Genomic DNA, 27,561 nt, shown 5'->3' on the forward strand with positions numbered 1-27,561 from the left:
AGCAGAAAATGATCAGCCTAACGAGGGACTCAATAAGATAAACAGATAAATGAGGAATAGAGAAAGACTGAGATTCTGCCTCAATCTATAGAAAATATATTAATGATTGTATAGACAAATAACAGTTATTTGTGGGTTTAACTTAGTTTCCTAATATGTCCACAGAGTTCAGTTTTGTTATTATTTTAATTCTTAATAGAGTTCCAAAATCTAGCTTGGAGCTTAGCACACCATGGCCTGTGGACAAAATATGGCCCACCATCTGATTTTGTAAATAAAGTTTTATTGGAATGCAGTCATGCTCGTTCATTTTACTGTCTGTGGCAGCTTTTCCACTGTAACAGCAGAGTAGAATAGTAGCAACAGAAACCATATAGCTTACGAACCCAGAAATATTTACTATCTGGCCCTTTACAGAAAAAGACTGCTGGCCTCTGTTCTTCACCATTAATTTAGAGGCTAACTTCATAATTTTGGAGTCAAGGAAGAAAATGATCTTTTTCTGGGTCCAGTAACTTAGGAAGCAATTACATAACTTTTGACTGAATGGAAGCTTCCTCTGATCAAAGCACTGTCAGATCTTACACGTGTGGGTCTTACTTATGGCATCCTGTTACATAAAAGGATTTATCATTCACCTATAGTCATCCTACAGAACTTCACTTTTAATCAGCAGAATTATCATGAGTTGTTATTCTTCCTTAACTGGAAAAGGGCGAAGAAGCAAATCAGTGAACTGGACTTAATCATTTTTCTTTTGCCTTCCAGCTCATTAACTATTCTTACTAGTTGTGTACCATATCCCTACGTTATCAAGAACTTCTACTTCACCGATGTGAATACCAGTACAGATATTTGTTAATCATCACAATGATAGTAACCAGTCAGGTCCTCAGCAGCAAAGCTAAAATTTCAAACTGATTTGCTCAGTTGGCCACCTCTGGGCACCTATGCTTATGCTGCTGCCTCTGGTTTAACCCCCTAAATCTAGTTCAGTTTTCTGCTATATGAAATGCTCTTGTATTCTAACAAGGAAGGAAAAAAATCATCCGATCTGTACTGAGTCTTCTGCTCTATTTGCCCACCAGATGTCTCACCCCGAGAATTCCACCCAGTCTCATAGTTTGTATTTGCTAGCATGATGCAGACGCTTCTGAGTTTCCTGTAAACCTACAAGTTTGTCAGGTCACGCAGAGGAGTACATGCAAGCTAACAAGCACGTAAGGACTTTGCCGCAGAACAATACTGGAGGAAGCAATGGAATATTTTTCGCAAGCCTTCTGAAAATTAAATATCTACGATAACAATTCTATTTGTTCAAATGAATAACAATCAGGTGAAAATAATTTGAGGGTTGATTTTAACCGTTGCCAGAATTTTAGGCTTAAATTCACATGCATTTTTCAGTGAGTATGTGGAGATTTTCATTTTACAAAACTGAATTGTAACGATGAAAATTTCAGTGCATTTCTTTTTAACTGATAAGTTACTGTAAATTAATTAATTCAGTTAATTAATTAAGTGAAACTACATTACTGTAGTAATTCACAATTACTACGATGTGGTTTAGTTATTTGCCGTCTAGCCAGGTAAAATATACCTTCAGTAATGACAGCAATAAGATTGAAAGAAAACAATGTAACTTGCTTGTATTAATATCAATTACTATTAATCCTATAGCAAAAGCAGAACATGAAGAATCAGATAATATTCCTGGGACTGTCTTCATCCTGCAGATTTTGCCGACTGTCCCCTCCCTCCAGTGTCACTATCACAATGCTACTTCCATCAAGATTTACCTCAAATGCCATTTTCCTCTGAAACTTTCCTGGGGCCAATACTGAAGAAAGCATTCACAATCCCTCCAGAAGCCTGATCCTTTAAGTACAGCTTCCTTCCCACTATATACTGTGCCTAATTTCTATGTCATCTGATAACTAAATAATTTGAAACTTAGATAGTAAGGTCCTTAAGAGCAAGGCCCGTTTGTCCATAGGACATGGAGCCAAAAACAGAGCAATAAAACAGTAGAAGAATCTGCCAGAAACACAGATTTTGAATAGACGAAACAACAAATTCTTACAATAAATAATGTGAATGTTTACAGAGTCAGGAGGAAAAAAAAACTAATGTTGAATTAATGTGGAAATAAGATATAATCTATCATCACATAGCATAGTTTTTATTATTCAATCAAGTATGAGGCAAACTCCAAAATACATGTAGCATTTCTCTTCAGTTTTTTCTAAAATCAAATCATTATCTTTTGAAAATATTAATAATTCTGTAACCTAGGATTTACCTTCCTGAGGTATTTTATATTTTAATTTTAAAAGTCCTCAAAAGTATATCTAGAGATGTGGCTGTCATTTGAAAAAAAAAAATGGTTTTCTAACTATATTAGGCAGAAATGCCTTATGGAGCCTCACTCACCCTCATCTTAATAAATTTCATGTATGTCTCTTAAACACAGTGGCAACTAGGATTCAATGTAAGATTTTATATGACAAACAAAAGGTTTAGGGTTTTTTTCTTTTTTTTTTTAAGTTTAGGATGTCACCCTAAAGAGCTTACATTTAACATATAGAAAATGTCTAACACATAAGAAAATCACTGACCACTTGGCCAATCCCAAATTCCCTAAAACAGTAATAATATAAATAGGAAAATCCAGAATCTAAGAGGTCCCCACATATTTACTTATTTCTTAACAGTAGTTTCCTTCTCTTTGACTTTACTCACCCAATCTGTGGGAATTTCCTCTGAATCCTCCCGTGTGGTTCACAGAATTAATGGAGTCCAAGGTTTTCCTCCATGTTATAGCCTGTTCATTCTCACCGTTCAAACTCTACCCCCAGGAATATCTCTGTATCTCATATGAAAGTACTGCTATAAGGGTCTTCTACTATGTGAGGATAAAAATAATTTTTTCGATACCAGTTGAATCACGCAATGTCAGATCTATAAATCTTTATACTATAATCTGGTATTCCATTATTCTGTAACCAAAACAGAACACCAAAGCTAGTTTTAGCATAAAGATAGAATATGTGATTGCCTTCGGTGACTCATCCTTTGGGTTAAACATCTTCTCCAGGTCTCTCTATTAGAATACAGTCCCCTGCGCAGGCCAGGCCCATGACCATGCCACCTATGCAGACGCACTTGAAAGGGCCCTGCGCTTGAATTAATGCTTTGATGTTGCCATCGTGAAATTCTTAGTAAGTTTTGAACAACGGGTCTACTTCCTGTTTCCACTGGACACCACAAATGATGGAAATTCCTGGCTCTAAGAGTGATAACATCTTAAATCATGGTATAAATTGGGTGCTGAATAACTTTTCCTCAAGTCAGTAGGGAATTACCAAATGCTTATCTTTCAGAGGGAATAGGAGGAAAGAAAAACCTAGAAAGGAAAGTTATGTGAACAAATTAGCTCATTTCTTGATTTAATCATTATTTTTTGAGTACCTGCAAAGTACCGTCTATTGTTCTAGATGCACAGATTACAACCATGAGCAATACTGACAAAGGCCCAGCCTTCCGGGAGCTACCACTCCAAGGAGGAGACAGACGATAAGCAGTCTGTCTGAGGTGGGTGGGGGCCAGCAAGGGGCGTGTTTTGAAAGAGGACTTCATATGTCTTTTAACTCCAGTATTGCTACTTTTGGTAACCAGACAAAATAATAATTGCTTAAGAAATTTTACTTATTAACAAGTAAACTTTTATTACTAAGAGGCATTTCTCAAATATTTTCTGCTTTTCTGATCATCTTTTGGCATTTTTTTTTAGGATTTTTAGAAAGTTCATGAATCAATGCTAGTTATCTTCCCTGCCATTTACAGTACAAAGTTTGAAGTGGGTAACGTAAATCGTATATTTAAAAATAAATGTTAGGGGCGCCTGGGTGGCACAGCGGTTAGGCGTCTGCCTTCGGCTCAGGGCATGATCCCGGCATTATGGGATTGAGCCCCACATCAGGCTCCTCTGCTATGAGCCTGCTTCTTCCTCTCCCACTCCCCCTGCCTGTGTTCCCTCTTTCGCTGGCTGTGTCTATCTCTGTCAAATAAATAAATAAAATCTTTAAAAAAATAAAAATAAAAATAAATGTTAAAACTAACTTTGTAGATATTATATAATGCTCCTTACTTCTGTCCATTCTATGCTCCCTCTTTCATCTATGTTTAATGCTGTATGAACCGTGCTACCATCAGACAAGTCTGTTTCGAAAGCAGCCTGGATTCTTTGGATCTGGGTTTGTGTCACTGGTTCTGAAGACAACAGCAACGACAAGCAAACAAAAAAAGCAATGCTCTTAATTCTGGAAAATCGTCCCTCATAATTAAGGACAGATAATCCTGGATCCTACAAAACTGTTGTCACTCTGACAGGAAATATCACTGTGGGATGTCACCTAGCGCACTGATGCAAGCAATCAGTGGATATTTGTTGACTGAAAGAAAAATTCAACAAATGATGACCAAGCATATCAAAAGCTTTCTGTTAGATGTCCTAAAATGAGTCCATCTCCTAGTGCTAGCACCGATTTGGAAATAAAGGTTAGATAATAGTTATTATTAAAATAGTTATTATTATTAATTATTATTATTTTTCCTAGAAAGGACTATCTGTCCAAACACAAGTAAATTTCATCACTCTAATCTTTTACATTAACTGTAGCTGATAAAAATGGACTATCTCTTAGAAATAACGCAGAATGTGAAAAGTAAGCACCTTTGGTCAGCCTGAAGAATGGACGTATGTCCCTTAAGGAGTAAAATCAATCCAGCGTGCATTGCAATTTAGAATCATGAGAAGACACAAAATCACAGGGCAGTCTGTTACCCGACAAGAGTCAAAATGCCACCTGACTGGAAAGGAAAAGCTGTTTAAATGTTCTCAAAACAGTATGTCTGCTGGGTACAGTGTGCTCTATGTTTTCAACACATATTATTCACCCTCGAATTATATAAACATCCTAAGTTGAAATTCAGTCTGGTAACAAGCTGGCAAAATAAATAAAGCTACTTTGGTGTTGTCCAGATGCATACAGATTGCAGTTCAGGAATCACAGAGCTTTAAAACATCCTGTGAGGTAAGCTAGCGTGTCCTCGCATGCCAGAATCCTATAATTTACCTCATCTACAGATGGACATTTAATTGTGAGAAAATGGACAACATTTTTCATTTCTAACTTTAAAAGAAGGAATTTCACTCCAATATAGTTTTTTATTTAATCGTTCTCCTTGTGAAGAGAGTCTGTCATAACGTTCTTCAGAAAGTCACATCTGATTACAAGTTTAACACCTTTACCGTTGGTTTTCATTGGTGGAAAATACACTTCTTATAAATCTTATATTTGAATACTTCTAAATTACCTCTCAGTTTTTTCTTCTTAGGACTAAATATTTTGTTTGTTTAATATTTCCAAAATTTGTCTTAGCTCTTTAGGCATTTGTCGTTTAACTTTATGAATTAATATAATTTTAGAGTCTATAGAGGGTTCCTAGTTAATTAAAAAAATATTTATTTAATCTGGAAGCCCATATCTATCACAGCCAATGCTATTACTTTTATTTGCAGTATTTCTGTAAAATCTCATGTAAATCTAAATCAGAGTAGAAATAACAATGCCTTTTAATGTGATATTTGTTGAGCATTCAGAATGTTAGATTTTGGTTCTAGGAAACTTAAAGAATAAGAATGGTCTGAGCTGGACTGAAGACTTTTGTCTGCTAAACATAAACTATTCTCAATGTGAACATCACGAATATGCTTCTTACCTGTGCTGCTGGATATATTAACATCAATACTGATATCAGATATTCCTCCTCCCTTCAGAGATGCTACACACGTGTATGTCCCAAAATCCGTGAATTTTAAATCAATGATGTCCAAGTTTGTCGTTCCCGGGGAGACGTCCGGATCAGTCTGTGTAATAACCATCCGCTCAGAACTTCTTAATGGACGACCATTTTTAAACCAACTAAATGTTAACTCCTCAGAGGGAACAGCTTCTACTTGGCAAGATATTTTCACCTCACGCCCAATCTGGATGTTGTCGTCTTTGTGATAAGGATCTGGTGTGATCCAAAATCGTCCTTTTTTTAATGCTAAAACATAAAAATTCCATAAGTAGTTAGCGTTACTTCCATAATGTTAAGACTTTGTTCACTTAGGTAATCATCTCTGAGCTGAAATAAAGTAAAACAAAATAAAATAAAATGTATATAGGTTTCTTTATTATTTCCAAGTAGTGTGCATGTCAATAAACCTCATTCAAAAACTCTGGAAATATCTGAAGACCTAAGTCACTTAGAGACCCTCAACACTGATTTTTTATAAATTGGGTAATATCTTCCAGTGACACAGAAGGTGTTTTAAGTCTACATGTGATACTTAAACATTGTTGCCATTGAACTTTGAACAAGTGATGCAACTTGATTATATAACATCATTAAGTATTAGAGTTAAAAACGATAATACGGATCATTAATCCCAATTCGATATCTATGCCATCCCTTAATTATGGCACAATTTCCCAGACAACTCAAATATTGCACAAACGTCAGATTAAAGAAAATTCTTCTACAATTTTATTTACATGCTGACCAAAACTAGTTTGGTAAGAATTGAGTCAGTTCACACTCATAATGCATTTTCATAGACTGAAATAATCTGAATTGAAAAAGAAAATTGTTTTCAAAACATTTGCTGTGACTGTTCTATTCCACCATACATAGATGTTTCCAGTTGAAACTGTTTGCTGGCTCTCTCGTGCAGATGGCCAGAAGAACATTTCGGCAGATGGTTTGGAAAACATGCTGTGTCTGTATCCTAACAGTGGTGCTTTCTGGGTGCAAGGTCAGTACTGTTCTCACAGCCTGTGTCAGCAGTGATGACTACCAGAGGCTTCTGGAAGGGCATCTACTGGTCTCCTTAGGGTGCCAGTTCTGAACTTTGAATGATACTGTGGGATTCAATAAAGAATAGGGTTTGTTCCTTTTGCTCACAGTGATTCTTATACACACATCCTTCTCTTTACTAACACCCTACCCATTTCCCTTTCCCTTAATATCACTTTATATCCCTATATGACAATACGTAGCATATGCATGGCCACAGAATTATCAGAATAAAATATTGTCCATTCACTTTTACCATCAAGCCATATATAAATGACACTGGCAAAAATGATGTGAATTTAGAAGACCCACAGCTAGTGGAGGCCTTCTAGCTGCATTCTGGGCAACCATTCCTGAGTTTAACCTGATTTTCCTTGGTTCATCCCATAAAGGCCAGAAACACCATTGAAATCTGTAGAACTATATAAGAATGCACTAGAGATTAATACAGTTTTAATCTTAAAATTTTTTGGTTTTAGTTTTTTTTTTACTCGTCAGCCCCAAATATTTTCATCTGTTTTTTTTTGTTTGTTTGTTTGTTTGCATCTTAGTGAGGAGAGATAAATGAATATTAGAAATGATGTTTATATCTTTCTTTTTATTCAAGAAAAATTTATTGGGTTCCTGTTCACGACTAGGCACTACATAGGGCCCTTATTACACATGATGAGCAAAGTAGACATAACCCTTACCCTCATGTATTGTACTCATAAGACTACAGTCCAGTTTATCCATCTGACATTTACGGTACTCATGTCTAGAAAAACCACACTCTACATAGATAGTAAATATTAGAAGTCTGAAGAAATCTGAATCTCAGAGAATCCTGTAAAATATTGTTTAGAAGGGGTTCCTGGCTGGCTTAGTCAGTGGAGCACGAGACTCGATCTCAGAGCCGTGAGTTCGAGCTCCACGTTGCATGTAGAGAGTACTTAAAAACCTTAAAAAAATATATCATTTAGAAAAGGCACAAAGCTTCAATCTTAATGAAAACACCAAAAAACAAATATTTAAATCACACTTTCATATTGTTAGTCATTACATTTTTCCACAGTAAAAGGCAACTTATGAACCTTATTTATTCCTAACCATACCTTTGTCAGTACATGACTGTAGGATGAAATTAGGAGAAATTATGTCATTCTATTACCCAGTGCCATACATTTATATTTTTTATTGGCACTGAAATATGATTTTGTATCTGGAAATGCCTATATTTGGCTACTATATTTGGTATATAATATTGTGCACATATAATTCAAATGCAATTAAATTTCTGTAATGCATTATGCACATATAATTCAAATGCAATTAAAGTTCTTTTCTTTTAAAGGTTTTATTTACTTACTTGAGAGAGAGAGCACATGAGAGTGAGCACAACTTGGGGGAGAGGCAGAGGGAGAGGGAGAAGTAGGCTCCCCGCTAAGCAGGGAGCCTGATGTGGGGCTCAATCCCGGGACTCTGGGATCATGACCTGAGCCAAAGGCAGAGGCTTAACTGACTGAGCCACCCAGGTGCCCCTGCAATTAAAGTTCTATAACACAAAGTAAACCATATCATACAATAGTTTTTCTTTTTTTTTTTAATAGTTCTAAAAAAACATAGTATGTCAAGGAGCATATACTTTTGTTAGCACCATAATATTCAAATGAGTTTCCTTTTATTTGGTAAGAATTTTCCTTTTTCTGTTTCTATAGAAAAATGATATGCTTAAATAAAAAATTTAAACAGACAATTCTTATTTTAAAAAGTTTAAATATATATGTTAATTTATTAATAGCTTCATATGGAGGTAGATTTAGAATAAATTTCATTCCAAAATTATATTGGCGGCTACAAACAAACAAAAATTCTGATGTTTCAGTGACTACCATTTATTTATCAGGCAGTTACTGTTGTCTAGCTCTGTTCCCTGCATAGGGACATATTAAACTGATAATGCCATTGACAGAACTGAAAACTCATTAGAATAGTTCGATTTAAACAACAAAAACAACCCAAAAGCCATGGATTTAAAAAAAAATCATAATATATATGTGTTACAAACTGTTTTACTCATCAAAAATGACTTTTAAAATCCAAAGTAAAAAAAAATGAAAGATTATAAATCTAATAATTAATAAATAAAATTCAATATGATACACAACTATTTTTTTAATAAAAAGCAATATAATCAAGTGGGATTTTAAAATGAGCTCATTGCTACAAATATTTGTTTTTCTCAGTATCAGACCACTCTACAACTTGGCCCGTGTCAATAGCATTAGTCTTCCAAATGACAGATTCTTTTTTTTTTTTTTTAAAGATTTTATTTATTTATTTGACAGAGAGAGAGACAGCCAGCGAGAGAGGGAACACAAGCAGGGGGAGTGGGAGAGGAAGAAGCAGGCTCATAGCAGAAGAGCCTGATGTGGGGCTCGATCCCATAACGCCAGGATCACGCCCTGAGCCGAAGGCAGACGCTTAACCGCTGTGCCACCCAGGCGCCCCTAAATGACAGATTCTAAAAAGGAGAAGAGGGACAAGTCAGTCTGGCAAGTGAGCTAAAATTAAGAACGTCAGAATAAGCAGCACGGATCAGTAGCATGTGACTGGAGAGCCGTCTCACTGAGTTTGTTTTATCTTGCCCCACAACAGAATACCTACTTTTACATACACGACAGAAATGTTCTAAGGAAAAAGAAATACTGTGTGTGTGTGTGTGTGTGTGCGCACGCAGGCACGTGCATGCGTGTCACCATCTCTAGTAACAGCAGACAGCTAAATTTATGTGATTTTCTAACTTTGGCTGCTCAGAAAACCAAAAGCATGGTTCTGTAAATTAAGCACAAGTACATTAAGATCTTGAAACCTAATTCTAGTTTTTCATTTCTATGTGGTCCAATATAGGCAATCCAATTTTTATGGGTCAAGTGCATCATTTATAAAAATAGAAGGTGATAGTATTAGGCTCCCTCTGAGACCCATTGTGAGAAACAGCTTATTAGCAATAGTGTACAGCTTTGAAAATATAAAGTGTTTAATACAGTTAATCGACTGGGAAGCAGGTTCCTTCGTTTATAATTAAACACTCTCTTTTTCAGTGAACAATTTACAGTAGTTCATGCAATGTTAATTTAAAGTCATTTCCTGCTAACCAGTTAAGATTTCAAATGCTTAAAATCAATCTGCGATTAGTACCAGAGTATAACAAGGATCCAATAGACATAACAGGACTCTACAGAACTAAAGAAATTCTACAGAAAAAGAAAGGAGAAATCCCTTTCCCCAAATGCAATTTCTTAGTCTGACTATTGAAAATCCCCTAACACCAGCCTGAGAGAACATTACATTTAGCTTAATGTATCATAAATTGTGATGGATGAAGCTCAAAAGGTACTTGTTTAGTCTGGCAGTTCCTGTAAAGAATTGGCTTCAAGCTGAGCCTCTGTTTTGGATAATCAGTTTAGAAACATCGCCACATAACCCATAGCCCTGGTTTTTTAATATTGTGAGAACTGAATACAAACTTGGCCCACATTCACTTCTGACAAGGTACTCATGAGAATATTGTAGCTCTGCGAACAGGATGAAACCCATGTATTAGAGTCAGGCCACTGCAAAGAGCTGGGTGAAGCTTGCTGCTGACCTTTCTCTAGAGGTACAAGTGTGTTGTTGCCGAGGAATGTCTACACTTCTGAAGAAGACCTCCGTTATTTAAAATTAGATTACTTTTTGAGTTTATATTTGAAAGAGAGACTACTGGCTTTGGAGAAGTCTACGCCTGTGGCTTCCAGGAATATAATATCAGCTCAATGCAGACGAAGACAAAGAGAAGCTAGGAGACTGTATCTTGCCTGTAACCATAGACTTAAAAATCATAAAATGCACTGCCTGTCAAATGTTCTACCAGTATACAGCACACAGTGGTTCTAGGATGAAATATAATTTGTAGATAGAACAAAAAGTGATATTAAATGCCATTAAACATGTTTTAAATTTTAACAAGGAAGCATCTTCTTGCAGATATGAGATATCAGGTGTCAGCTTTTTAACCTCTGCTAAGAATCTCCTTTAGGAGCATGGTGAGAAACAGAGTGACCCCGCCCACTCTTCTAAATAGTTAAATTAGTTAAAAATCCCCAAGTATACCAATTCTTATAATATCAGTAGGATTCTGGACAACACGAAAACTGGCAAAATTTTGCTGAGAGAAATGGATCTAGAAGTCATTAACCATGTCATCAGACAAAAAAAAAAATGATTTTCTACTTATTTTTTGTTAAAGACAATAAAAATATTTAAGTGGAAAATGAGCATTTGGCAGTCCCACATGATACCAATTCAATAAACAGTTGGGAATAAATTATATCAGCAAAGCAACTTAAGAAATAGTAAATGATAGTATATATAATATGCCCTATTATAATTAGATGCTGGTCTTTCTCTTCAAGGAGACTGTGAACACCTAGGGAGTGGGGCCATGCCTTATTCTTCTTTATTGTCCCAAGTTTTGAAGCTGGTTCCTTGGTAGAGTTGGTATTCAAGAGCTTTTGTCAAATTTAATTAAAGCTGACATTTCAAAGCATTAACTTAACAAAGTCCAATCATTTCCATTCAGTGCGATATGTCCATGTTAACTCTTTTTGTTTGGTGGTCCCGTGTTTTGAGATGCCTCAGGGCAGGAGGAATAAGATAGAGGAAAGAGAAGAGATTTGATGTCCTCTAAGTTTCAGGGTTTTTGTTGTTGTTGTTGTTGTTTTTGCTTTTTTTGTGAGAGCAGAATGATATTGATGAATAAACAGTATTAATATAGGAATGTATGAACAAAAAGGGATTCTGTACAGAAAAACTCAGGAGACCTCATTCTATCATGGCCACTGACTCGTTAGTTATGTATCCTAGTCATATAATGTGTCAGGGACATCAGCCACCGAATGTAATGTCTGTTACTCATCCCTCCATTGTAAGGAGCCTGAATTTCATGAAAAAGGGCTTGTTTACATGCTTTAGAGCTCAGTTGATAATCATTTCTAAGGAGAGATGAAAGAATGAAGAAAACTGACATCTAAGCACAGTTATATTATCTGAAATAGTATTTGCCAAAACTTATTTCAGAAAAAGGTCAAGAGGGATCATGTTAAAAGAAAGCAGAACAAATAAAGTTTGGGAACTGACTATATGAATAAAAGTTTGCTTTCCTGCAGAACTTCTCAGAGCTTTGAACATGTTAACACGCATACTGCAATACTCCTAGAGGGGCTCATAGTATATATTTTTAAAATCCTTTATTTATGGAACATCTTTCAGGACCAGTATCTCACAGGATAAAGTAAAAGAATCTATCAATTGATGAGAATCACTGAAAGACTCTAAAATTAGATTTCATTCTTGATGTTTCAGGAATTTCCATTATGAGCACCACAAAATAATTGACAAGATGTGATTCTTTTGTGAAAATAAAATTTATGACTGGAAAACTAAAAGAAAGGGAAATATCTTTAAGCTCAGATGTATCGAACGTCACACTGAAGTTATAAAACATATTTCAGAGCCATGTCATAAACCCATCTGCACCAACAGCGGTGTGTTGTCTCTTTCCTTTCCCGGCCGACCAGCATTTTTAAAAATTTAATATATCAGTTTGTTCCTATCTTGGAAACACACATTTTGGAATATGCAAGTAGCATTAAAAGGGAATTAAGTGTACTAGCTTCTATACAATTTGCAATTATTGATATAAATTAGTAAGGCTTAATCTAGCTCAGCTGCTTGAGGACATAACAATATTTACCTATTTACACCTTATGTTGTTATAAAAAAGCACTTGAAGTGTTATAAGAAGCAGTAAAGCTTCTAGACGATGGATAGGAGTGGGGAGGACTTTTTTTGGTATATATTATTAGGTATTCGTATACTCACTCCCCTTTATCTAACAACCCCAACTGCCAATCTGTAGTCTGAATGAAAGTTCATTAATAATGCAAGGACAACAATAAAATCATTACACCCATTTCCTGAAAGTACTTTAAAATAGCACCCCTGATCATGTGAATGCAGAATTAGATGCTGGAAGGAAGTTGGGGTTCTATTTAATTATGAAGTATCAAGGCTCTATTTATTTTGTGAATTTACTCAAAGCTAATTACTATAGTTAATCATTCAAATTGTTCAAGCAAAGTATGGTTGAATTTTAATTGTCTTTTAAATGTCCTTGCTCAATAAAATAACTGCAGGTAAGTATTTGGGGTAGGAATTAAAGTAAGAAGAGATCTTTTAGATAGGCACAAATTTTGCTTTTTGATATAAACCCGACCTTGAGAAAAGGGAAAAGAAGTGGACTCAAATAATACTATCATTGTCATTATGATTTTGCCATTCTTACCATTTCAGCCCTAAATTATCAATCAATTACCAAAGTGCCTATGTAATGTCCCAAATAGACACAAGCATTTTCATACTATAGCTACCACATAAATGGTACTTGACACAGCATGACGTCTTCACACCAGTTATCTGAATAGGAGAATAGGAAGCAGCACAACTTACTTCCCTATGATGTCACAAATTAGCAGGTAGTTCGGGTTCACCTTTCCTATCAAATTTAATTATACCTCTTCACTATGAGAAATAAGAATGCATCCAGGGTGAATTATATTTTTTGTTAAGTTTTTAAAGAGCCAGGACTAGAAACAGCTATAAAATGAAGTGCAGCTTTGAAAGGCCTGTGCTAACTATAGTTCTTTTGAAGTCCTTTTGAAAATAGTACATCCTTAATATTTATGGAATCGATCACGTAGCAGTGAAAACTGGATGAAAATAATGAGACTAACTGAAACCAAAAAACTTTCTTTACTTTCCTGTTTTCCTTATTTTGCTGTCTCAAAGCTGGGGCCTTTTTCCTTTCCAAACTCACTCTGCCCATCTGAACCCCAATGCCTGGCATTCTTTTGGTTACCCACTTGCTTTTGAAATTTTAATATCTTATTTTCCATATGCTATTTACTCTTAGAATGGAAAATTATTTAAGTCACATCTAAACTTAGAACACTTTTCTTTTCTTTTCAAGATTTTATTTATTTATTTGATAGAGAGAGACAGCCAGTGAGAGAGGGAACACAGGCAGGGGGAGTGGGAGAGGAAGAAGCAGGCTCCCAGCGGAGGAGCCTGATGTGGGGCTCGATCCCAGAATGCCGGGATCACGCCCTGAGCCTAAGGGAGACACTTAAGGACTGAGCCACCCAGGAGCCCCTTAGAACACTTTTCTTAACCCTGATAGTCCTTCAAACTCTTTGCAGCATATTTCTTAAAAAAAAATGTGAATCACTAGTTACTCCTGTTGTTTCATCTTGCACTTATTCACCTGGCCAGTTCACACACTGGCTTTCACTGGTGTTATTACAGCATTGAAGACTCAAATTTAGCAATAACCTGTTAACCAATTAACACAATGATTTTTTTCCAGTTCTTTTCCATTTTTATATATCGCTTACATTTTGTACTACCTATCACTTTACATTATTGACTCCTTTTTCCTTCTTGAAAATCTTTTTTTTTACTGATTTCTATGACTGGTAAAATATGAGATCATATTTATGAAAATAAATCAGTAGTCTTTGCTCCCCAGCATCACAATTGTCATGACATGTTCTCTAGCCCTTTTTAGTTCACTTGGATTTTATTATTCATCTATAGCTGTAAAGTCAGTTTTTGTTGAGAAGGAAAGAATTTTTATAATTTATTTTGCCATAATTGTAGACTACGGATGTTTTCCTTAATCTTCTACCTTCCATTTTGCTGCTCGTGTTTGGTGACATGAGATCATTGTTTGTTGTTTCTTGATACACAAAATGTTGCAACCAGATCCATGCACATGTCAATTTAAATTAAAACAATGGTTAAATCATTTACATATATTCTTCCATTTTAACATTAAAGAGCAAGAAAAATAACCTAGATATATTAAATGCTCAAATGAAAAAAAAATCTGTATTCCCTAGGAATTTATATAAATTATCCTTTTTTAAAGATTTTATTTATTTATTTATTTATTTGAGAGAGAGAGCATGAGACAGAGAGCATGAGCAGGGGGGAGGAAGAGAGGAGGAAGGGGAAGCAGGCTCCCACCAAGCAGGGAGCCAGATGCGGGGCTCAATGCCAGGACCTGGGATCATGACCCAAGCTGAAGGCAGACGCCCAAGCGACTGAGCTACCCAGGTGCCCATAAATTATATTAACTACCTTCTCTTGTCCTGTGAGAATTTGAAGAGTCAATATCATTGATGAAACCAACTAAACATTCCCCTCAACATGACCAAATATTAGACAGGTTTCTTCCTAACTTTAGGTCCCTGACCTCCCTTTTCTTAGAGCTAAATTTACTTTTAGAAAACTTGCAATTGTAAATTCTTTCTCTGCCCCTTTGAGATGTAAATCTCCTACAAGCCAGAATGTCTTAAGAAATGTCCTTCTCAAGCATCTGGGAGCCACCCCTCTAAAAAGTAATCATTGAAGGAGATATTGCATCTATCTCCCAGTCTCTATAGGAGGGTAGGAGCCTAACTTTGAAAAGTGAAAGGACTACTTAGACGCCCAGGTAGCTTAATCTCATTGGCCGTCCTCCTTCCTAATACCTTCTAGTACTTTCCCATTAGCTCACTCCAGCATTTAAAAATCTTCCCACCTTTTGTTTCAGTGGAGTTGAGTTTAATCTATCTCCTCTATTCCAGTAGTCCTCGTCCCTGTTTCAATAGTCTTGAATACAGTCTTCCTTGTTGTTTCATAACATGTCTGGTGCAATTTTTCTTTCACACCAATAGATGTAGTTGCAAGCATTATTAAAACAGACAAAAGTAGGATCAGTCTAGAAAATTCATTGCTGCAAAGTTTTAAACACCAAGGAAATAATGCTTATGATTACAACACACACACACAAACACACATAGACTGTATGTCATTCAAAGATGAAATGTCACATGAGTACAAGTGCGTTTGAGGGTCACAGAGGTTAATTTAATCCCTAATGAAGGTATGCTTCCTCCAAAGTGGAAAACCCTGTTAAATACCCTGGAGTCTAGAGCTTCTAATAGTAGACTACAGGACGAGTATCTGGATTTGTAGGTTAACTAACAGATGACAGCACTGCTAAAATGAGGTGTGAAGAGATGGGCTCTAAAACTAAGTAAATTTAATACATATGTTATAAAGAGAAATGCATAACATTCACTTTGAAAAACGTGCCCCCTACTTGGTTTAGAAGTTTTTAAAGCAGATTTTAGAAATACGTATTATAGTTTATTCTCTTTTTTTAATGAGAAAATTATGGCATATAAGCAAGTGGCACACCATCATTTTGATGGTGGTAGAGAAATGATTTTACAGCCCAAAGAGTTGGTAGTTAGGCCATCCATTGACTCTGATCTTTACAGGAACAAAAGCAAGGAGGGAAATACTAATTTCATATTTCATAGTTTCTGGGAGTTAAAATTCTCCAACTTCTTAAACAAACAAAAAATGAAAAAAAAATTCCTGGTTCAAGATCTAAATGGAATTTATCTTTTGAACTTGTAGAAACAAGACACATGAGAAGCAGCATTTTAAACCATACCTGTGGGAGAGAGGAGTTAAGATGGCAGAGGAATAGGGGACCCCTTTTTCAGCCAGTCTCCTGGATACGTACCAGACCAGCTTAAACATCCACGGAATCAGCCTGAGACGCAGGAAGACACATCTGGATCTCTACAAATGAACATCTCCAGTGCTGAGTATTGAGGTACGAAGCGGGGAGCCGTGAAACTGTGCACAGATATCGGAAGATAAACAGAAGGGGGAGGGAGCCGCCGCGTTCGGCGCCAGGAAGCGGTAGCCACTTGCACGGGAGAGCGGGCGGGGCTCGCGGTCGGCACCCGAGAAACAGCGCGCGCCACCAGGCATTTCTCGGAACTCTGGAATCCCGGTGCGCTCACAGGAAATAGACTGAGACCGGGAGATCCGGGAGCGCGCAGGGCGGCTGGCGGCATTAGAAACACAAAGGACAGAGACGCGCCGGCCCTGGAAGTGAGGGCTGGGACGCCGGGTGTGGGGCACACATCCCGGGACGCTGCAGGGTTGAGCAGCACCAACAGTAACAGAGTTAAAGTGGCCAGAACATTAGTAGAGAACAGGCCGCAATCCCTCTGTTCTGTGACAGAGGCTGAAATTTGGCCGCTGCTGCTCTCTCAGAAGAGGCACAGCAAACCGCCAGGGAAAGCCGCCAGAGAACAAAAGTCTGGAAATACCGGCTCAGAGAGGGCCCATCCCCATCCCCCCTCGCAGGGGACACGGAGACTCTACCCAAACAGGGTTCCCTGAGTATCGGCGCGGCAGGCCCCTCCCCCAGAAGGCAGGCTGAAAAATCAAGAAGCCCACAACCCGGGCGCCTGGGTGGCGCAGTCTTGGAGCGCCTGTCTTTCGCTTAGGGTGTGATCCCGGCGTTCCGGAAAGGAGTCCCTCATCGGGCTCCTCCGCTGGGAGCCTGCTTCTTCCTCTCTCACTCCCCTGCTGTGTTCCCTCTTTTGCTGGTTGGCTCTCTGCCACATATAAATAAATAAAATCTTTAAAGAAGAAGCCCACATCCCCAAGATCCCTATAAAACAAGGGGCACGGCCTGGGACCCAGTCAATAATTTGGGCTCTGGACAACCCCACAACCTCTCCTCATCAGAATGACAAGAAGGAGAAGCCCCCCCCCCGCCAGCAAAGAAAAGACATTGAGTCTGTGGCCTCTGTCACAGAAATAATGGATATCGATGTAACCAAATTATCAGAAATGGAATTCAGAGTAACGATGGTCAAAATGATGAGTAGAATTGAAAAAAGTATTAACGAAAATGTTACTGAGGATATAGAATCCCTAAGGTCAGAAATGAGAGCGAATCTGACAGAAATTAAAAATTCTATGAGCCAAATACAGGCAAAACTAGAGGCTCTGACGGCCAGGGTCACCGAAACAGAGGAACGTATTAGTGAATTGGAGGATGGGTTAATAGAGGAAAAAACCAAAATAGAAGCTGCTCTTAAAAAAATCCAAGCCCACGAATGTAGGTTAGGGGAGATTACTGACTCAATGAAACGATCCAATGTCAGAATCATCGGCATCCCAGAGGGGGTGGAGAAAAACAGAGGTCTAGAAGAGATATTTGAACAAATTGTAGCTGAAAACTTCCCTAATCTAGCAAGGGAAACAAACATTCGTGTCCAAGAGGCAGAGAGGACCCCTCCCAAGCTCAACCACGACAAACCTACGCCACGTCACGTCATAGTGCAATTCACAAATATTAGATCCAAGGATACAGTATTGAAAGTGGCCAGGGCAAAGAAATTTCTCACGTACCAAGGCAAAGGCATCAGAATTACATCAGACCTGTCTACACAGACCTGGAATGAGAGAAAGGGTGGGGGGGGGCATTTTTAAAGCTCTTTCAGAGAAAAACATGCAGCCAAGGATCCTTTATCCAGCAAGGCTGTCATTCAGAATTGATGGAGAAATAAAGACATTTCAGAAACGCCAGTCATTGACCAATTTTGTAACCATGAAACCAGCCCTACAGGAGATATTAAGGGGGGTTCTATAAAGGTAAAAAGGCCCCAAGAGTGATACAGAAAAGAAGTTAAAACCAATACAAAGACTTTACTGGCAACATGGCATCATTAAAATTCTATCTCTCAGTTCTTAGTGCCAATGTAAATGGTTTGAACGCTCCATAAACGCCACAGGGTTGCAGATTGGATAAAAAGAAATGACCCATCCATTTGCTGTCTACAAGAGACTCATTTCGAACCCAAAGATGCATTCAGACTGAGAGTAAAGGGATGGAGTACCATCTTTCATGCAAATGGACCTCAAAAGAAAGCTGGGGTAGCAATTTTCGTATCAGACAGATTGGATTTTAAACTAGAGACTATAGTTAGAGACGTAGAAGGGCACTATATTATTCTTAAAGGAAGTATTCAACAAGTGGATATGACAATTATAAATATATATGCCCCCAGCAGGGGAGCAGCAAGATACACAAGCCAACTCTTAACCAGAATAAAGAGACATATAGATAAAAATACATTAATAGTAGGGGACCTCAACACTCCACTATCAGAAATAGACAGAACACCCCGGCAAAAACTAAGCAAAGAATCAAAGGCTTTGAATGCCATACTTGACGAGTTGGATCTCTTAGATATATATAGAACACTACACCTCAGAACCAAAGAATACTCATTCTATTCTAATGCCCATGGAACATTCTCAAGAATAGACCATGTTCTGGGACACAAAACAGGTCTCAACCGATACCAAAAGACTGAAATTATCCCCTGCATATTCTCAGACCACAACGCTCTGAAATTGGAACTCAACCACAAGGAAAAAATTGGAAGAAACTCAAACACTTGGAGACTAAGAACCATCCTGCTCAGGAATGACTCGATAAACCAGGAAATCAAAAATCAATTTAAACAATTTATGGAGCCCAATGAGAATGAAAACACAACAGTCCAAAACCTATGGGATACTGCAAAGGCAGTCCTAAGGGGGAAATACATAGCCATCCAAGCCTCACTCAAAAGAATAGAAAAATCTAAAATGCAGTTTTTATATTCTCGCCTCAAGAAGCTGGAACAGCAACAGAGGGACAGACCTAATCACGCACGAGGAAGCAGTTGACCAAAATTAGAGCAGAAATCAATCAATCAGAAACCAGAAGTACAGTAGAGCAGATCAACAGGACTAGAAGCTGGTTCTTTGAGAGAATCAATAAAATTGACAGACCACTGGTAACACTTATCCAAAAGAAAAGAGAAAGGACCCATATTATTAAAATTATGAATGAAAAAGGAGAGGTCACGACGAACACCATTGAAATTGGAAGGATTATTAGAAATTTTTATCAACAGCTATATGCCAATAAACTAAGCAATCTGGAAGAGATGGAATCCTTCCTGGAAACCTATAAACTACCAAGATTGAAACCGGAAGAAATTGATTTCTTAAACAGGCCAATTAATTATGAAGAAATTGAGTCAGTGATAAACAACCTTCCAAATAACAAAACTCCAGGCCTGGACGGTTTTCCTGGGGAATTCTACAAACATTCAAAGAAGAAATAATACCTATTCTCCTAAAGCTATTTCAAAAAATAGAAACAGAAGGAAAGCTACCAAACTCATTCTATGAGGCCAATATTACCTTGATCCCCAAACCAGGCAAAGACCCCCTCAAATAGGAGAATTACAGACCGATTTTCCTAATGAATATGGACGCCAAAATCCTCAACAAGATACTTGCTAATAGAATCCAACACTACATTAAAAGGATTATCCATCATGATCAAGTGGGATTCATACCTGGGAGGCAAGTGTGGTTCAATATTTGCAAATCAATCAGCGTGATACATCATATCAACAAGAAAAGACTCAGGAACCATATGATCCTCTCAATTGATGCCGAAAAAGCATTTGACAAAATACAGCATCCTTTCCTGATTAAAACCCTTCAGAGTATAGGAATAGAAGGTACATTTCTCAATCTCATAAAAGCCATCTATGAAAAGCCTACTGCAAATATTATTCTCAATGGGGAAAAGCTGGAAGCCTTTCCCTTAAGATCAGGAACACGACAAGGATGCCCACTCTCGCCACTATTATTCAACATAGTACTAGAAGTCCTTGCAACAGCAATCAGACAACAAAAAGGGATCAAAGGTATTCAAATTGGCAAAGAAGAAGTCAAAATGTCTCTCTTCTCAGATGACATGATACTCTATATGGAAAACCCAAAAGACTCCACCCCCAAACTATTAGAAGTAATAGAGCAATTCAGTAATGTGGCGGGATACAAAATCAATGTTCAGAAATCTGTTGCATTTCTATACACGAATAACGAGACCGAAGAAAGAAAAATTAGGGAATCCATCCCATTTACAATAGCACCAAAAACCATACGTTACCTTGGAATTAACTTAACCAGAGATGTAAAGGACCTATATTCTAGAAACTATAAATCACTCTTGAAAGACATTGAGGAAGACATAAAAAGATGGAAAAATATTCCATGCTCATGGATCGGAAGAATTAACATAGTTAAAATGTCCATGCTACCCAGAGCAATCTACTCTTTCAATGCTATCCTGATTAAAATACCGAGGACATTTTTCAAAGAACTGGAACAAATAATCCTTAAATTTGTATGGAAACAGAAAAGGCCCCGAATCTCCAAGGAACTGTTGAAAAGGAAAAACAAAGCTGGGGGCATCACAATGCCGGATTTTGAGTTGTAATACAAAGCTGTGATCACAAAGACAGCATGTTACTGGCACAAAAACAGACACATAGACCAATGGAACAGAATAGAGAACCCAGAAATGGACCCTCGGCTCTTTGGGCAACTGATCTTTGATAAAGCAGGAAAAAACATCCGGTGGAAAAAAGACAGTCTCTTCAATAAATGGTGCTGGGAAAATTGGGCAGCTACATGCAAAAGAATGAAACTTGACCACTCTCTCACACCATACACAAAAATAAACTCCAAATGGATGAAAGACCTCGATGTGAGACAGGAATCCATCAAAATTCTAGAGGAGAACATAGGCAACAACCTCTACGACATCGGCCAAAGCAACCTTTTTCATGACACATCCCCAAAGGCAAGAGAAACAAAAGATAAAATGAACTTATGGGACTTCATCAAGATAAAAAGCTTCTGCACAGCCAAGGAAACAGTCAAAAAAACTAAGAGGCAGCCCACGGAATGGGAGAATATATTTGCAAATGACACTACAGATAAAGGACTGGTATCCAAGATCTACAAAGAACTTCTCAAACTCAATACACGAGAAACAAATAAACAAATCAAAAAACGGGCAGAAGATATGAACAGACACTTTTCCAATGAAGACATACAAATAGCTATCAGACACATGAAAAAATGTTCAAAATCATTAGCCATCAGGGAAATTCAAATCAAAACCACACTGAGATACCACCTTATGCCAGTTAGAATGGCAAAAATAGACAAGGCAAGAGACAATTGTTGGAGAGGATGTGGAGAAAGGGGATCCCTCCTACATTGTTGGTGGGAATGCAAGTTGGTACAGCCACTCTGGAAAACAGTGTGGAGGTCCCTTAAAAAGTTAAAAATTGAGCTACCCTATGATCCAGCCATTGCACTACTAAGTGTTTACCCCAAAGATACAGACGTAGTGAAGAGAAGGGCCATATGCACCCCAATGTTCATAGCAGCAATGTCCACAATAGCTAAATCGTGGAAGGAGCCGAGATGCCCTGCAACAGATGACTGGATTAAGAAGCTGTGGTCCATATATACAATGCAATATTACTCAGCTATCAGAAAGAACAAATTCTCAACATTTGCTGCAACATGGACGGCACTGGAGGAGATAATGCTAAGTGAAATAAGTCAAGCAGAGAAAGACAACTATCATATGATTTCTCTCATCTATGGAACATAAGAACTAGGATGATCAGTAGGGGAAGAAAGGGATAAAGAAAGGGGGGTAATCAGAAGGCGGAATGAAGCATGAGAGACTATGGACTATGAGAAACAAACTGAGGGCCTCGGGGGGGGGGGGGGAAATGGGATAGACCGGTGATGGGTAGTAAGGAGGGCACGTATTGCATGATGCACTGGGTGTTACACGCAACTAATGAATCATCGAGCCTTACATCGGAAACCGGGGATGTACTGTATGGTGACTAACATAATAAAAAATCATTAAAAAAAATAAAAATAAAAAAAATAGAATAAAATAAAGTGTTAAAAAATGTTTCTATAAAAAAATAAATAAATAACCATACCTGTGGTGATCGTAACAATGTAATTCATAGGACTAGTTGTCAATCTATCTCTCAAGGTGACTTAATTATAGCAATTTTACATATAGAAACCTAAGGAGTATGGTCCACATGCACAGGTGTTCAGGTTAAAGTCAAAGATAAATCAAAAGATTTGTCTTGGTCACTATTCAACAGGAATGAATACAAGTTTACATTCTATGAGAAAAACCCAGGCAAGTTGTCACTGATGGTTATGGTTAGGGTGGTGTTCAGGGTTATACGAAAATATGTACTTTAAGTGTTAAGTGACATAGAAGGAAGATTCATAAATCTTAGAAAGGAGAAAAGCTAAATGAGGAGCCAGGCTCTGTGAAGAGGTGGATAGAGGAACACCTGTGGACAAGGACAAGATGGGGAGGGCTACATGCCCTGGCATCCAGTGAAAATACTTTAAGAAGTGAAACATGTTGAGCACTTTGAGGAAAAAAAATAGTTTCACAATACATCCCCATATTAAATCAACCGTTGCATTGTTTACCGAGTTGTTGGATATAAACCAGCTCAGTGTTAGAACATTTTTACCAGAAACAATGACTTTTGTGTAGAAAGAGATGATCTGAACTCACTCTCAAAGGAAATGATGAGATGATAAGGCCAGTAATCCACGAAAGTTATCACTACTATTGAGAATTGAAGCTGTGACATCTGTAGTTCAGAACAGTAGTTTTCCAAATATGGACCCTAGACCAGCAACAAGAGCATAACCTGAGAACCTGCTGGAAATGCAAGTTCTTGGGTACTATCTCAGATTGAATGTACACTCCCTGGAGTAGGGCTCCACCTCACCTAAATCTACAATTATCAGGTAGAACACAGCCACCTGCATTTTAGTAAGTCTACTGTGTGCTTCTGATGTATGTTCAAGTTTAAGAACTACTGTCTTAGAAAACAGTTATCTTTCCACCTTCCAGAAATGCAGAGCCAGGAGAGAACAGGGCAGGTCATCAGCCCATCTAGAAGGGCTGAGTTACTAAAGGACATGCTTTAAGGTGGCCACAGTGGATTTTTTTTTTTTTTAACTTTACAAGACCCTCAAGAGAGTGTTTATCCTGATAATAACACCAGAAATATTATTAAGGAACAGTTCCTGTAAGTATTTATTAAAAAAATTATCTAAATTGACCTCACACAACTTTACATGTAACTACTCCCTTTCAACACAGCTAAAAGCTAAGGAAAGTTTCACAAAACAAGTGATTTACAGATGTCTTCACAAACTGATAAAGATGTTAAGAGTGATCAATATTAAGTACCTTAAGGTCATCATTCTTTACCTAAGAAATTCTAACTCTCAAAGTATTGTGAATCTAACCCTCATTTAGGGAAAATCTAAAATAATTAATATGTTCATAATTTGGGATTGGGAAATTCATAGCCCATCAATTTTCATCTGAGTGTCAATGACTTTTTGGAGAGTCAATAAAGGTAATAGTGAAGACTACGTCTTCCAGGGTCAGACTGCCTGGTTCTAATATGAATTCTTCACTTATTAAAGGTGACCTTGCGCAATGAACTCAGTCTCCCAAATCTGAAAAATGGAGATCATAAAATTGACCATGAAGCTCTGAGTATGTTGACGCCAACACAGAGTCAGCAAACAGTAGATGGCAGCTGCTTTCTAGTCAATGTTTCCTGACTCACAATGTATCTATTGCAAGGCTTGCTGCCAAAGGTACAGAGATGAAGAGTCTCGTGGCGGAGAAAACCATAGAAATAAATTTTATTTACAGTGCAGTGAAGACAAGGATTTAGAGTACTGGCTATTACGGAAGGGAATACTTTAAAACAGACAAACAAACACAACTAGTTACCATGGAGAAGGCAGGGAAGCCCTGAGAATTAGGGAAAAAAGAAGACATGGTTGAAGATGCTGAAAAGTCATTTCAGAGAGTGGATTCCATCATGAGCATGTGGAACAGAGATTTCTACTGTACCAACAATTGTTTCTAATTCAGCTTTCACTAATGATTCCACAAAATGTACTTCTCTGTGATTTCAACCATTCATTTCCATCCCCCTCCAGTCTCTCAGGCTGTAAGTTTGGTCCTCGTTTCAAGATTCACATCTTAAACTGTGCTCCTGATCTCAGCTCCAGCTCTGCGTGGAGCATGACACATCTTCCATTTTCTCCTCTGTGTTTCTCTTAAATTCTCTCTCACAACAAGGTCCTTCCCATGTATCTATAAATGTGATCATAATCTCCTCATTAATTAACACCAAGCAACAACAACGAAATAATAGAAAACCTTCCCTCAGTTTTACATCTTGGAGCTACATCTTATTTACTTTCCTTCCCTTTCTCATTGTCAAAACATTGATATATAAACCACTCACCCTTAACCTCTCTCAAATTAGTTTTGATTCTCACCAGTACCAGAATTTTAACAATTATCAGGGAAGATATGTTCCAAGGAGCTGCCATTCAGCCCACGCTCCCTACAGGCATTTGCTTTGTATTAACTTGTCCTGATCTTTTGTTTCTAGCTCCCAGACTCTCTTCCTACTTCCTCCGTCCTGAGTCTGGGCTCCTCTTTTCTCTTCTCCATCTACACTACCACTTCACAACTTGTCCTGACACCCATCGTTTCTGACTCAGCACAGACGCCACCATAGTAAAACCTTCTGGCCCAACCTCTCTGAGTTACTGTTATTTTCAATCACCTGCTAGGTTTCTATGTGACGCAGGACTTCAGAGCCTACGTGCTTTTAAAACTACTTGTATTATTGCCTTAAAGAATATCTGGATTCCACCCCGGGCCCCAATAATGACACCTTCTTCTACACAAACCATCTTTCCTCCTTTGTCCTTTGAGGCTTGCAGGCTCCCAGAATTTGCCATTGCTATTGCATTCACCTGGTATGGGCATCTTTTCTATGCTATGTGTCCAAGTCCAACCCAGTCACCTAAGCCCAGATCCAATGTTATCACTTTCATGATACTTTCCCCAATCCATGCAATTTGATAGAAGAATTGTCATTATTCTATAACTGTCAGAAAACCGTCTTGCACATAGTTGTTTTCATACTATTTTGTATTTTCTAGGCTTACAAAGGTTCTGGCACACAGAGGTACGTGATATCGTTGTCTTCCTGAGGACTCTTCCACATGTCTTACACTTAGGTTAATGATAGGGAAGAACAAATCAAATAGACAAAGATGTAACATTTTTCATCCACTGGGGACATATCTGGAGCTCTTTCCAAGTAGTTACCGTATTGATTGTTATCACCTAATATTGACCTAAACAAATGGTAGTTAATTTTGTCAATTATTTTTTATTTTAAGAAGTTGTTTGATAAATGAATTTAAAAAGCAACTGACTTATTGTCATTTATACCCACAAACTTGGTAGCCCCAGTGACAATAATGGAGTTTGTGTTTTACACCTCAGGATGATTCTTCTCATATTAAACTAAACCGAATTATTACAACCTTTTGAAAATCATCAACAATGAAAAATCATTATCAAATATCAGTATAAAATACAAAAAAATAATTAGCAAATAAAACTAGGTGAGAAAACCAACTTTTACTCAATAAAGTATTTGTTCAGCAAATAGATTTGTCCTCCTTACACAGTGGGTGTCAGTTAGTGATGGTGCCTGATAAATAACATGTCTTTTGTGAGCTACTCTTCAAAATCTTATAGAATCTTGTTGCAGAATATTGTTCTTAACTGAATTATAACAAATGATCTGTCATTCTGAAAAACGATAGGGGAAAAATATACAACTATTGATTCCCGTATTGGTAATTCTTCAGATATTTTGGAAAAATTAAACAAAAATCTAAAAATGTGACACATGCAACATTTTCATTGATGTCTGTAATTCCTTGTGATTTGAAATTAATATGATACATTTTTTCCCTTACATTTCCCAGCCATATGTGGCCATGTATGACTCTGTGAAATCTCAGGGCAGATGAAGATGCATAAATGGGGCTGCTGGAAATACAGTGCCATGTTTTATCAAGGTAGGACATATTTCAATATATGCAAGCATGTGTGTGTGCATATATATGTGTGTGTATATATTATATATGTGCTACCCGATTAGCACTATTTTAAAAAACATCTTTAATTACTCTGATTCCCCTTTTTTGCCTCTTATTTTACCTGTAAATATAATCTAATAAGAGAAATACATATTTAAGAGCATACTATATGGACCAGGCACCTTTATTCACAGGGTCACATGAAGCAAATCAATGAAAATTTTATGGAGCTATTATTCCAAAGACTGTCTCAAAATTAATTTTCCTGAATCCATTCTTTAGACCTGAGCGATAGTGCAATATACTAGCCAAATATGTTTTGTTTCATTACATGGTAACAAATAGAATGTTAATTGAAATTTAGCTAATGTGGAAAACATTTCCTTACCAGACATCCTGTGTAATTCTACTTACATTAAACAAAACAAAACAAAAAAACAGATAAACATCTTTGCTTGTAGCAAAGTTAAAACTCACTCAGTTGGAAACTCAGAGAAGACATTTTGGAATTATAAAAAGTTTTTTTTTTTTTTTAATAACGTAAATCATTTTACGGCCACAACTTCAAAAGATTAAGCTATTTGAAAGTGTTTACTCTAAAATATATTACATATGTCCCTGCTTTTTACATTTTTTGAGTAGAGTTGATATGGACTGTTACAACAGTTTCAGACGCACACCGTAGCAATTCAGTATGTCTATACATTTTTCTATGATCACCACAGGTGTCATCATCCGTCATCATACAATGCTATTACAGTATCAGTGGCTACATTTATGTCCCTGCTTCTTTAA

General features: G+C 37.3%; 1 protein-coding gene across 2 annotated transcripts in view; it reads right to left on the minus strand.

Moving 5' to 3' along the window:
- The window catches only part of MDGA2 (MAM domain containing glycosylphosphatidylinositol anchor 2), a 788,346-nt gene that overhangs the window by 211,224 nt on the left and 549,561 nt on the right, over window positions 1-27,561 (minus strand). For both annotated transcript variants that reach the window (XR_008957193.1, XM_026513664.4), the window contains exon 7: window positions 5,785-6,114. Coding sequence is in view for 1 of the 2 variants with exons in the window: in XM_026513664.4 (XP_026369449.1) it covers window positions 5,785-6,114 (330 nt within the window). In the remaining variant the exon portion in view is untranslated. The remainder of the gene's footprint in view (window positions 1-5,784; window positions 6,115-27,561) is intronic.

The sequence above is a fragment of the Ursus arctos genome, unplaced genomic scaffold, assembly GCF_023065955.2.
Source record: "Ursus arctos isolate Adak ecotype North America unplaced genomic scaffold, UrsArc2.0 scaffold_37, whole genome shotgun sequence".
Taxonomy (NCBI): Eukaryota; Metazoa; Chordata; class Mammalia; order Carnivora; family Ursidae; genus Ursus; species Ursus arctos.